Raw genomic sequence first — 13,905 nt, forward strand, 5'->3', positions numbered from 1 at the left:
GGAGCTCTACCCAAAAAGGGACGTTCTGCTTTAAGGCCTCTGTTCCTTTTTGTGAAATAGAGCTTTTGGGGAGGAGGGGTTTAGCAGGTACCCAATTTTGACAGATACCCGCTTGCATTTCCGTTTAGACTGCCTAGGCGATTGAAAGTGGAAATTCCCACCCCCCACAGTCTTTTGTGACACATGACAGGTCGCAAAAGACTGTGGAACCATTCACAGTGTGCAGCGCCGCTCGGGCATGCGCAGTCGACACCTGGCTGTGAACCCACAAGCTGTCACAGCTGGGTGCCCATAGTAATGATGCTGGCGTGGGGGAGAGAGGACACAGGGTCAAAATGGCTGGGCTGAGCAGGGCACTGGATCGTGGGACAGGTGAGTGACTATTTATTAAAAGTCAGCAGCTACAGTTTTTACACAGGAGACTGGAGCTCCTGCTTAACTTGAAGTGGAAAATGGTAGTTGGAGAATGAAATGTGGAGCAACACAGACAATTCCCATCTCAAGCTTCCTGGCAAATGAGGCTTAAAGAGGATGTCCCAGCACCTTCTGAAAAAATTAAAAGTCAGCAGCTACAAATACTTTTAATATTAGGACACTTACCTGTCCAGGGATCCCGCGATGTCAGCACCCCAGCCAATTTTTGCATTGGCTCTCAAGTGCTGTTGCAGCCATTGCTTCAAAGGGAAACTGCCAGTGAAGCCTTGTGGCTTCCCAGCCGATTTCCTACTGCGCTTCCTGAATGGCCCAGCAGCGGGGGAAGGAGGGGGGGCTGAACTTCTGTGTGATCTCACCGCGGCAAGGTCTCCCAGAAGTGGGGATGGGTACCTGTCAAAAACAGGTAGCTGCACTCCCTTGAAAGGTGCCAAATGTGGCACCGGAGGGGGGGGGGAGGAGGCAGTTAAGCAGAGCTTCCACTTTTGGATGGAGCTCTGCTTTAATTTGTGCATGTGTTGTTCCAGGATAACGCCCTCCAACTCCCTCCAACTTGGCAGATGTTTGTCACCTTGAATGCCTTTAGTAAAATAAAACCTTGCTGGGTTTACTGTTATATGCTGGTACTTATACTCTGCATATCATTATAATATATATAATTTGCACTGTCATAATCCCAGTTTTCTCATTATCTCCTGACTTTGACACCTAAACAAGAAGTGAAATGTGGGTATTTCAGGCAAACATGGTCCTATCTATCTATCCTATCTATCTATCTATCTATCTATCTATCTATCTATCTATCTATCTATCTATCTATCTATCTATCTATCCTTGTTTGTTAGACTGCATAATGAACACAGTAAACAAACAGGTTTTTGGCAGCTGCCATTTGTGGTCTGTTCACTCCCCTGTTAATAACACTTGCTGTAAGCATGGAGAACACGGTGGTTGCAACAAAACAGGCCTGTTTGGCATCTGGCATCTGACAATTGGCTTAAAGTATTTTCAGCTTTTGTAAGCTGTGGAGGCTACTCTTCTTTCTTCACTCCCCAATACCCCATCCCCACTCTTTTAAAGTCTTTTCACACAGTACTAATATTTCAGCTTTGGATACATTTTTGATAAGTTGAAAACGAACCTAGTCTTTGAAATCTATATAAGACTTTGGTGATAGGTTCTCAAATTTTCCCACCCAGCATGTCTGCTAACAAGTGACCTTGATTTCTTTATTGTGTGATATTTTTTTGACAATATGAAACATGCAGCAGCTGTACTAAGACTCCCTCTATTGCAGCAACTTAACTAAAAATCAAAAATACTATTGCAGATAGTGAGGTGTTTACTGTTTCAAATGCCTGAATGTTTCTACTGGCAGTCTTCCATATCCATTGCGTTCTGGTTTTTGTATGCCTTATTTGTTATGCTCAATAAAAATTATTTGTTTGAGAAAAAATGAGATAAAAAATACACTAAAAAAATGAGATAAAAAATACACTAGAAACTGGACCTTATAGGTGACTAACAACATACTTACATATGATAATATACATCTCTATTAAAATTATTTATTATTTAAATGTATTATTGCCATTTATGGGCTTTTTACAGATCCACAATGTGTTCACATTTAAAAAAAAACACTTGTTTTGTTTTAAGGCAGGGACAGGGCATTCCTGCCACTACCTTACCTGAGGAAACACACATACTACATGACAGTTTATTGGACAGTGAAAGGTTGTGGTATGCAATTAAATATCCTTTGTCCTGCCTAAGGGTCATACATTACCTACTGTGGAGCAATAGAAGAGGGCCAATAGATTGTTATTCTTTTACATTGAAGAGATACCTTCTGAGACCCCTCCAAGTGTTTCACAGAGGAAACAGTATATTTGGAACCCATGAAACGCATTGTGGCAATTCTGCATGCTACTGTCATCTAGGATCCAAAGTCGTCTGATGTGACTACAACAAAGGATATATATATGTTCTGAGAGTAGGGTGGAAAATGTAGAGTTATTCTGTGAAACAAGTTTTTTTTTTTTTTTTTTTTATGTTTGTTCAATTTTTAAGAATTAAAAAACAGCAAGTGACTCGAGAGATGCATGTCAGCCTTCACTAAGCAAAAAGAAAATATTATAACTCAAATGTTAGACATTAAGTAGAAAATAGTTGAATTGCTATCACCTCTCCCTTAGGAGTGAAAGCACAATTAAGGAAAAGGATAGAAATGCTACAGAAATAGAAACAAAAATGCCCATAATGATCTTAGCTACTTTCTAAATTATAGGCCACTGGAGAAGTGAAATTAATGGGAGAGTACCTGAGGTAATGGGGGAGAGGGAATGAAAGGGGCTGAGGAACAATTCTAATCCAGATATTATGATTTCCCAAGGAGTTGGAAAGTTTGGTCTTTAAGTACCAATCAGTAAAGTGAAAGGGTTGCATGTGAGAGGAAAGCTCTGCATAAAATGCCTCCACGTGGCAATAAAGCATCAAGTAGGCCATTCTGCGTAATAGTATCCAATTATTCCAAGGTAAATAAGGTCATCAAGGCATGTACGTGGGCAATATAGGCCAGGATCCTGTCCCAGAAATAAGAGACCAGTGAGCACTCTCAAAGCTGACGAAACCGGATAGGGCAGGGAAGAACACACCAAGAGTAGTTTGATTGTTAAGGGGTCTGCCTTGTTGGGGGAGAAAGGCCTGTAGGCGCAGTAAATAATTTTGAATTGAGTCTCTCATCTCTCGAGGTGTTGAGATCTGCCTTGGAGGGAGAGGTAAAGGAGATGTGGTTCACCGTAGAAAGTCAGATATGGAGAATAGCAGGGTAAGCCAACATAAAATGGATGTGTTCGTGACAGAGTGGAGAAAATGGGTGAGAAAGCCTTGCATTGGCGCATCACTCCGATAGAGTAATTATCAAATAGTATTAGCGGGTGATCGTCTACTGAGAGGGAACATGCTCAACTGAACCTCTGTAAAATAGTGTTCTTGTCAGCATAGTTGAGATACCAGACTTTCACAGGATGAGTTTTGGAGTGAGAATCTAAGCTTCGTCCAATGCACCCTTTCCACAACACAAGGTGAATGGAGACCCAGCTGCTCAAGGATGATTTGCACAAAGATTGGTGAATATGTTGGCCTTGTAGGATTCTGGGAGGCCTAAAATCCACAAATTGTTGTGCTGTGAGCAGTTTTCGAGGTCATCCAGCTTTTCATGTATTTCTCTCTGAGAATGCGTAAGCCAAGCTGCAGGATATTTGCTCCTTTGTGAACTGCTGGGATTAAGCCTGTAGATCACAGTGGAGCTGTTCTTGGCCCTTTAGGACAGCATTATCAACAGTCTCTGCGAGTGTGGGCATCAAGAGAGCCATCACAGCCTGCACTATGCCCGTGGGAGAAGCCGTGTCCAAAGCAGGACGTGTGGGCAATGGCTGGGGCTGCAGCGTGTCAGTGTGTTCCTGGCAGCAGCAGGTGGACTGAGTGCCATCTTGGCTGCAGAGGGGGATGTGTCACTCAGGGACTGCTGCAATGCTGGAGCTGAGCGTGAGAGTGATTGCTCCACAAAGCAGTCCATGAGGTTCCATCAGAAGTGTGAGATTACTGGCGGGTCAGACCCCATCGACTGGCAGGCTTTAAGAACTGGATTCAAAGGAGTGTGGCGGGAGCCGTGGTAGCCTACCTCCTCTCTATTGGGCCCCGGAACCAATTGTTTTTTTAATGTGATCGCATTGTGGATCTGTAAATAAGCCATGAGTGGCAATGATGCTGGAATAGTATTAGATGTGGTACAATGCCTTTGCGTTACCATACCTACATCCCACACTATTGTGTATAAAAATGAATGACTTTGATGGTACTGCCATAGATATAAAAACTAAGTGTGGTTTATAATTTAAAATCATCACATTTTATTACAAATTCAATAAAATCATCAATATACAAACAAAACACACAATTTTTATGTTTTATTCTCTGCAGATTATTATTCCTTCAAACACTCATGTGGAAATGGTAACCCCGCAAAACATGTTGAGAAACACTGGATAATATCTATCACAAACTCCGTGTTATATTGGGGTGTTATGTAATACTGTTGAGTAAAATTTCCAGTTTTGAAGGGGTTATCATTATTTTTATTATTATTATTATTATCTTTTTCCTCTTTTTTAGAAGTGTTTTGTGTTTTGTATACTGATGATTTTATCGAATTTGTATGATGATTTTAAATAATAAACCACATTTAGCTGTTATGTCTCTGGCAGTACCATCAAAGTACACAGTGCCTCTAAAGTTTGCATTTTTTTTATACACAATGATGTGTTGTACTTTTATTATTTTGTTAATAAATTTGTAAAATTTTAGTAGCATTGTAGCATTGTATATTATTAAATGTATATTAGGAAGCTATAAAGTCCTGTTTCTAGTGTAGTTTTGTGTTTAAAGTTACAGGGATGTTGGTGCCTTTCTGTGTGGTTCCGGCAGTATATATTTATCAGCCCTTAACTAAAAATCAGTCTTGGGTGGATTGTCTCTTACATTCATTGCAGAGTGTACACATTCTTTCTTTGGCCATAAACCTTTGCTGAATAAGCAACACAGCAAAACATTGATGCTAAATTTGTTTCATCACTTGTTATTGCCATGTTTGGCTTATCAGCAGCGTGCACAAACATAGGCTGGTGGTTTTTCTTCCCAGGACTGTGGTTGGCACAGATTGAATTTGTGAATGTCTAGGAAGTAACGCTGGAATCAGTGTGTGATCATTATACAGTATTTTATAACAATAGAAGGTGCAATGGCTGAGCAATATAAATGATAGATGTTCATAGACAGGGTCAGACAGCTTGATAAACTACCTGTCAAGCAATTCCTATACACTTTACAAATGATGTACCTTGTTATTTCAGGTATTTGAAAGCAACCGGGTAAAGTTTTACATGCAGACTGAAGTTTCTGAACTAAGAGAACAAGAAGGAAAGGTAACTACTAAAGGGGATATCTGTCTAGTCAAATATCTGCTTACTATCTACTTACAAAAGAAAAAGAAGGACAAGAAGTTTTTGACTATAATTAATACAATCATAAACTGTCATAATTATTATTTAAATAAAAGAAGCTTCAGGCTCCATGCACAGTGGGCTTAAAAAAATGTCAGTTCCCTTGGCAGAAAAAAAACGCTCATGTAGAGCTTTTTTGTACACATGTTTAGGTGCGTTTAGGAGTGTTTAGTGTTTTTTTCTGCCAGAAAGCTCCAACTAAAATTTTAAAGCTGAAGGTTTTTTTTTCTTCCTCTAAACACTGAGGTTAAAATATGCCTCTAAATTTTCTAATGTGCATAGACACTTAAAGTGGAAGTAAACCCTTCCATCGTTTTCAGTCAAGGAAGCTGCCATCTTGGCCTCTAATAATTCTTCAACTGCCATAATGCTGCAAATGTGATCAGTTATGACATCAGCCATTGGATGGTTTGAAAGTTTGGTTGAGAGCACAACCAATGTGAAAGTTAGCATTTTTGGCATGCCGGGAATGTAAGTGTTTTTTGAAACTGGGTTTACTCCAAACATTGAGCTGCTTCTACAGGCAAAACACAAAACTCTTGTAGGAGTAGCGTTTTTTTTTTTTTTTTAAATAGTGTGCATGGACCCTTGAAGTGTATTTAAAGCTTTTATTGAGTCCCTGCTGTTTGTCCTGCTGACCATTGTCATTGAAACAAAAAGTAAGGAAACGACATTTTAGTTTTCAAGAGAGCAAGAGGAAAGGGACAATCTACTAATGGGGACAGATGTTCCAGTGAAAATTGGGGAGATTTCCTCTCTTATCTTGTTGTTCCTCTATGGAAGGAAAATGGAGAACTCTCCTCATCAGGACAGGACACTGCCATTTTACTTTTAAAAAGTGATAGGGATAGCTCTAGATGAAAGTCTGACAATTTTTATTTTTTATCCATAAAAACCTTGTACTTTGATATGCTGTAGAAAGCTGTTCTTTAAATATGTGAGTCTCTCACACACCTCCTCTTTTTTTTGTAGCAACTAATGTTGCTGTACAGTACCAATCTGCCAAATTCAACTAATTACTAAACATTTTGTCAGAGTTTTATTTTCCCTTCTTTATACATTTTTATTAACTATCATGTAAATATTCAAAAGATAATATTAGTAACATAATAAATTGCATTAAACATGAGCAGTGTTACTGTACACAATTGCTTAGGCATGGCAGATATTACCCAGCATGCACTTCAGACTCCAAATTGCCTTTAAACGGTCAAATGCAGCTTTGTATAATGGCTCTTGCTATAGCATTTTACACGTCATCCCTGTTTGGTTAAGGTGGTATTTAGATCAACTTGGTGCCTGTATTTAATAAGCCAAAGAGCTTTGTATGTTATGCATGTTTGGTCTTGTTAGGTGAGTTTTAAATTTTATGTGCATTTTGTATGTGTCATCACTAATTAGTATTTAATTCACATTTTGCTAAAAAAAATGCACTTAACATGTCGCCACAAGTAGGATCTTTTTTTGTCTCTCATTTAGATGCTTTTGGATAAGCATGAAATCCAGACAGCTTGAAGTTTTCAAGAAGGGCCAATCAATGGCAGGCTACATATTTTATGAGTATAGGTTACCTTCAATTGTACAAAAGCTCTCCCCTTTAAAACCCAACCTTCCTGATAGATTTGTGGAACATGCTAAAATGTATTTGACATATAATTAGGCCAAAGTGATTATATTTTTCTATGCTGAAAATTCTTAAATTTTTCGTTACTACATAATTTGCTTTTTAGATGAAAGAAGTTGTGCTGAAGAGTGGAAAGGTCCTCAGAGCTGATGTGTGTGTGATTGGAATAGGTAAGATGTATATGACAGAATAAAGGCCTTTTAGGATGCTAGCAACATCCCTGGCAACTGGAAACAGTTTTCCTACCTAAGTGAAAGTCCATCCTGCATACCTGTCCCTGGCATTGGCACCAGTAAAAAAAAATGTGAGGGAAAACCAGCTTTGCAATAGTAATTATGCCTTAAGAAAGAGATCGTGTGCGCCCTTGAAACATCACATCGGCTGATTGCTGTATGTATGTATGTATATGTGTGTGTGTGTGTGTGTGTGTGTATATATATATATATATATATATAATATATAACATTTTGCAATAAAAGGATATAATTATTATTAAAGTGTTAGCTTGCTCTCACATAGGTTTTCTAACCTGACTGATCTACTGTTTCCCCAGAAGTAGGTGGCCAACATGATTGTGGGCCTCTAATAGACATCAGATTGTCACCTGCTTAAACCAAAACCTTTATTCACTGAATCACTGTCACAGAGGTCATAGATGAAATAGGTATTAGGAAATTACTGTTTGCAGCAGAACCCAATCCCACAGCTTTTCGGATTCATGGCGGACTAGGCAGATAAGCACATAGGCTTATCACTTAACCAAGGAATCTGGTTGGTTGTAAACCTCAATGTGTCAAATGCCATAGCATTAACTCCTAAATACACAATGCTTATCAGCTATATGTTTTGTCTATTTGGAACACACACTGTATTTGTTAGGATGGATTTGTTCTATAGCTAACCGAGCTTGCTGGTCAGCATGCAATGTCTATCTCAGTTTTGGTGCACGTTCCCAGATTCCTGGTATCTATTATGAGTTGGGGGTACTTAATAAATGGATAGAGATGGTGGGGTTGACTTACTTAAGGCAAATAGACTGGAATTTAATTAAATGAAAGGAATTTTCACTTTGCAAGGGACATTTTCCCTTAGCTTAGTAAATGTGGTAAAAAAATTACCTTGCAAAGAATGCTCAAACAGATCAAAGGAAAAAAAAAACATTTTTGCTTGCACATGATTAGTTGTTTGAATTCAACAGAACTTCACCTCATTCACTGGGCCAAGAGAAAATTCCCTTGCAAAGTGATCGTCCAAGTTGCCTCAATCATCCATGTTGCCTTCATTTTTTTTTTCAAGCAAGATGGTCCATTTATTTTTTGGGTAATCTTACCTTATATTCCCAGACATGTTAGTCCACAAGCACATAAACCTTCCCTGCCTTTCCATTTTGCTGGATTCCACTATGGGCCTTACTATTTTTTAGGAGGGGATGTGGACTGCAGTACTGTTATTCTTATGACTTTCTGCCAAGTTCCTCTGCATGTGCACTGTAATTCTCACCTCCATCACTGGGTGTCTGTCAGGAGAAAGGGCAGGGGCCTAATCAAAGCATGGCTTGTGAGTACCAACAGTGACTACCTTTATTATCTGTTAAGCAGGAAAAATGTGAGCTAAGGGCAGTGTCTTTTAGATTTTCTTACTCTGCCAGTCTAGACAAGAAAAATGGTTTGTTAATACAAAGGAATATTGACAGCCATCGTTAGGTAGGAGATTGGGTCAGTGTTGTTTTCCTTGCTGATGTAATAAAAAATCAACAAATGCAGATTAATCTGTGCCAAAAAATAAAATAAAAAAATCACTCACATGGAAACAAAACTTTATTCCTAGGTGCAAGTCCTACTACATGCTTCCTAAAACAGAGTGGAGTCACTATCGATGGCAAAGGATATATTCCAGTTAACAAGGTAATAATTATTGTGTGCACAATCTGCCACATTTTGTAGCAATACTTGTACAATTGTATTTAAGTCAGCATAATGGTTTTAATAAGTATATTAGCATATAATGGTGTGCAATAACTCATAGCGACCAATAAAATATCAGCTCTTATCTGTTTAGAGCAGTCAAAACAATTTAAAGTTGAATTCCTTGTTCAATAAAACCTCCCCGTTTTCTACATATTGCAAGTTTAAAATAATTTTTTTTAGCAATATTTATTTCAGATTCCTACCTGCTTTGGTTCTGGAGATATTACAGGCAATGAGAGGTTTACAGACTAGATGCTAGCAGTAAGCTGCAGCAAAACAAGTATGGTACATTTGGTTTAAAGACCAATGAATCATCTGCCTAGTACAGGCAGAGGCGAGAGATGTCGCCATTAAAAAGACAGAGATTGCAGACATATATCATTGCAGTAAAAACACCTTTCTTAACGTTAAAAGTTAAGTACTTATACCCATACACTCGATAAATAACCTCAATATGAGTGAAACACATCAGCGGGCAGAGTTCAGATTGTGTGTCTTGCACTAGATCATTTAATAAATCTTCAACCATGGCCTTTTATTAAGAGTATGACTTTTTTTTAACCAGTGCTACATCTTTTTGAAGTTGCTATTTAGCTGGGTAGGAAATTTTAAACAGCACAATTACACCACAGAAAGGTACATAATGTTCATAGTTGTGATTCTAAGTATGTTTTAGCTCAAAATTGATTAATGGTGCTTGTTTATTATGGGTCACTGAACATGGCTTGCTGATCTTTACCTTAGCAAAATAAGCCCAGAAAAGCCTAATAATTGTTTTCAGACTATGAAGGCAAGTCTATTTTACAAATCTCAATCGTCCTAAACGTTCAAGTGCATTGAAGCAGAAAATAGTATTGACTAATGCCGCGTACACACGAGCGGACTGTATGGCGTACTTAGTCCGTCGAAACACATTTCAGCGGACAATCCGCTCGCGTGTGGGCTTCAGCGGACTTTTTCAGCGTGCAGTCCGGCGTACTAAGAATTTCGGATTTTTCTAAATTCTGTCCGTCGTACTTTGGTTTCAGCGGACAATCCGCTCGTCAGTATGCTAGTTCGACGGACTAAGAATGCCGCATGCCCAGAAAGGATTTACACGGCGGAAGGGTGCTTTGCTGTGTCTTGGACTTCCTATTTCTAGTCCCGTCGTACGTGCTGTACACGTCGACGGACTGTTTGTGCATCTGTGTGTGGTCAAGTCCGTTCAGTCGAAAGTACGCCATACAGTCCGCTCGTGTGTACGCGGCATAATACAACACTTTAAAGGGGTTGTAAACCCTTGTGACAGAAAAAACTTCTGTCACTCAGCAGCCCTCCGTTTTACTCACCTGAGCCTGTTCGTTCCCTCGGCGGAGACACACTCACCTTCTCTGCCCGGGGATCTCGGCTCTTGATTGGATAGATTGATAGCAGAGCAGCCATTGGCTCCTGCTGCTGTCAATCATATCCAATGATGTGGGCACCGGGGGAGGGGCCGAGTCCGGCATTCTGTGTTTATGGACGCAAATGCTGGACTCGGGAGCACGTCCGCAATGTAACCCCCGGGAGGGGCACTTCTCCTACGGGGTTATACGATGTGGCGAGGAGCTGATAGCACCACCAGGGTATCCCAGAAGAGGATGATCGGGGCCACTCTGTGAAAGTCGAACTACACAGTGGAGGTAAGTATGACATGTTTGTTATTTAAAAAAAAAAAAAAAAAAAAAGGGTTTACTTTCCTTTTAAATGAAATGTGCTTTTACTTTACTCATGGAGCAAGTAGTTGTGCTGTCCTGGCCTGGCATGCTTTCTCAGTTAATTTCAAGAGCAGTATTTGTACAGGAAAATACCACATCTACAACTTTGTTTTTGGTTCTCATACAACACTGGACTAAAAGAAATGTCACTGTTGAAAAGGAGCATTAAAGGGCCTGGAACAGCTTTTGTCATTGTCAAAATAATAATAATAATTGACAAAAATAATGTATTTAATATACGCTGTATATACCTACACAACATATAGTATGACAATTTAAGGTGTTGCGTTTTTTTTTGTAATTAATATTGGGTTTTTAGTGTTTAAGTGTGTGAGCTAGTTGCACTAAACTTATTGGAAAGTATAAAGACCTCAACCATCAATAACAAAGAGGGAATGGAGAATGATTATCCAGTAGCCGTGGACTAACTGCCACATGCAGGAGTGCTGCTGAATTTGATAAATGGGCTGCCACAAACTTATCACATGTCATTGCTGCTTTTCATGTAGCCAGGTGTGTGTTTCAATGGTCCAGCCTACCCTATGATAAACACCTTCAGAATAGTATTCTGAAGGTGACTGGTTCTCCAGGACTAAAGCTGGGTATATATTAGTAGAATTTTGAACAAAAATGTATACAAAAATTCTTAGGAACATTTTTAAGAAAATTCCCAGTACATTCAAATCCTACTTGAAAGTAGTTCAAGATTTTATTTGCTTTTAATAGGGATGGGCTGAATGACTCCCTGTTCGGTTCGCACCAGAACTTTCGAACATTGGGAAGGTTGGGAACCAAATAACGAACCCCATTTGGGACCGAATGTGAGAAATCCAAAAGTGCCAATTCTGAAGGCTTATATGCAAGTAATTGGGCATACAATGGTTATGAGGGTCCGGGTACTGCCCTGGGGGACATGTATCAATGAAAAAAAATTTGTAAAATTTTTAAATGACCAGTGATTTATTGATGCTTAAAGTAAAAGTATAAAAATGAAAAATTTTCAATATAGTGCCTGGGGGGTCCCCTTAGTCCACCTGTAAAGTGGCACATCTGTATGGTGTATAGAAACTGCTGCAGCAATAATTGCATTTATAAAGCCCAAAAAATGAAATTTTCCCTGCAAACTTTCTTTATTTTGTAATCAACGGCTTGGGGAGCCAGTCTGAGGCCACAATGTAGTGCACAGAGAACAGGATTAGAAACTTTGGATTTCTACTTCTGTACAGGGTGTGGAAAAATTGGTCTTTGGGTGTCGGTGGCACCTTCACACCGTAACCCTATAGAGATACTCTTGATGAAAGCAAGAATTGGCCTTGTTGTCAAAAATTGCAATGATATGCACCTGTCAAACAGGTGTGGAAAAATTGGTTTTTGGATGTTAATTGTGCCCATGAAACCTACACAAAAAACATTCTTCCAGATGAAATCAACACCCACAACACTAGGCAGCCTGGAAGTCATGCTGAGATTCCACACCTGTGGCTTTTTAACCCCCCTGGTGATATTCAAGAGTCTGACTCGGGGTGGAATTTGAGTACCATAAGCGGTAACCCAGAGCAAGACTCGGGATCGCATTGCAGGATACAGGGAGAGTTACTTACCTTGTCCCCTGGATCCTGCAATCTTCTCTCTGCTGTGTGTGTGAGCCGTCCTCTGCTCGATTCACACAGTGCCCGAGTGCTGCTGAGCTCCATTCCCTGCGACGTTGTGATGCACGTGAGTGGAGATCGGCGCCAAATTCAAAAAAGGAAAAACACACAATACACATACAGTACTGTAATCTTACAGATTACAGTACTGTATAAAATAATTACACTCCGCCTTTATCCCTAGTGGTCTGTCCAGTGCCCTGCATGTAGTTTTATATTATAAATACAGTTTTTTTCTGCCTGGAATTTGGAGATTGTCCATAGCAACCAAAAAGTGTCCCTTTATGTCAAAAGTGGTTTTAGACCAGCTAGAAATCGGCGATAATAAATTGTAATCACTTGCAGAATTGAGCGATAGCGATTTCGTCATCAAACACTAAATCTAATGACAGCAACAATTCTGCAACTGAGCAAATTTCAGTGTTTTTGATTTGATTACATTATTGAATAATTTTTATTATTATTATATTATTATTTGTTATAATTTATGATTTTGTGTTTCAAACTACTATCATACCCGGAATGAGTTATTCCTAAGAATTGCAGGCCTACAATATAAAATGCCAAATTTCCATGCAAAATAATGGTAACGCTTTCAGCACCTAAAATCAGAAATAATCATACAGCTAGGAAGGTTAAATCACAATTCAGTTGTGGCTGCAATCTTTCTTGGTCTACCTGACCTTGGCTTGGTATCAAAAGAGCCCCTAATTTTCTACTTCTTAATAAGTGATTAAACAGTACTGACTTCAATATTCAAGGGTTTGGATATCTTTTTATATCCTTTTCCATCTTTGTAAAGTTCCATTACCTTGTTACGTAGGTCTTTTGACTGTTCTTTTCTACCTCCTCATGCCTGAGAGTCTAGCCTTAGTGCATCCATGTGAGAGCTAACAAACTCATTGACTATTTATACATGGACATAAATTGTGATTTAAAAAGCCACAAATGTGTGAAATTAACATTTAATTGCCATTTTAACCTGTGTGTGCCACCTTCTGTGTCTGTATCAAGTCCAAACATTCCAGGGTATGTAAACTTTTGATCAGGGACATTTGGGTGATTTCTGTTATCAGTATGATTTAAAAAAGATCCAAAAAACTATGTGATATTAAATGGCTTCATGTGATTGATATCTTTAAATAAAAGAGTTTTTTGGCATGATCAGTCAAGTTTTCAATGTTAATGCCAAAACTTCACAATTTCTGCCAGGGAATGCAAACTTTTGAGCACAACTGTAGCTGCTGGTAATCCAGGACTGATTCATTTTGATAAAAGTCAGACGGTCCACGAAATCTGTGGACAGATGCGTTCTATGATCAGTAACAAAAGCCTCCAGCAGCACTGAATGCCTGTTTGGAAAGCAAGCTGAATGCAGAGCAGCCCAGCAGCTCAATAGCATACTGGGCAAGTTCTTGCCACTGGTCTATTCTC

General features: G+C 39.2%; 1 protein-coding gene across 8 annotated transcripts in view; it reads left to right on the forward strand.

The window, feature by feature from the left end:
- The window catches only part of AIFM3 (AIF family member 3), a 140,466-nt gene that overhangs the window by 78,595 nt on the left and 47,966 nt on the right, over positions 1–13,905 (forward strand). For all 8 annotated transcript variants that reach the window (XM_077462116.1, XM_077462115.1, XM_077462119.1 and 5 more), the window contains 3 exons: positions 5,346–5,417; positions 7,226–7,289; positions 8,947–9,023. In XM_077462116.1, the coding sequence (XP_077318242.1) occupies positions 5,346–5,417; positions 7,226–7,289; positions 8,947–9,023 (213 nt within the window). The remainder of the gene's footprint in view (positions 1–5,345; positions 5,418–7,225; positions 7,290–8,946; positions 9,024–13,905) is intronic.

This window comes from Lithobates pipiens, unplaced genomic scaffold, assembly GCF_037356315.1.
Source record: "Lithobates pipiens isolate NorthernLeopardFrog02 unplaced genomic scaffold, aLitPip1_a1.2 Scaffold_3, whole genome shotgun sequence".
In the NCBI taxonomy this organism is placed as follows: Eukaryota; Metazoa; Chordata; class Amphibia; order Anura; family Ranidae; genus Lithobates; species Lithobates pipiens.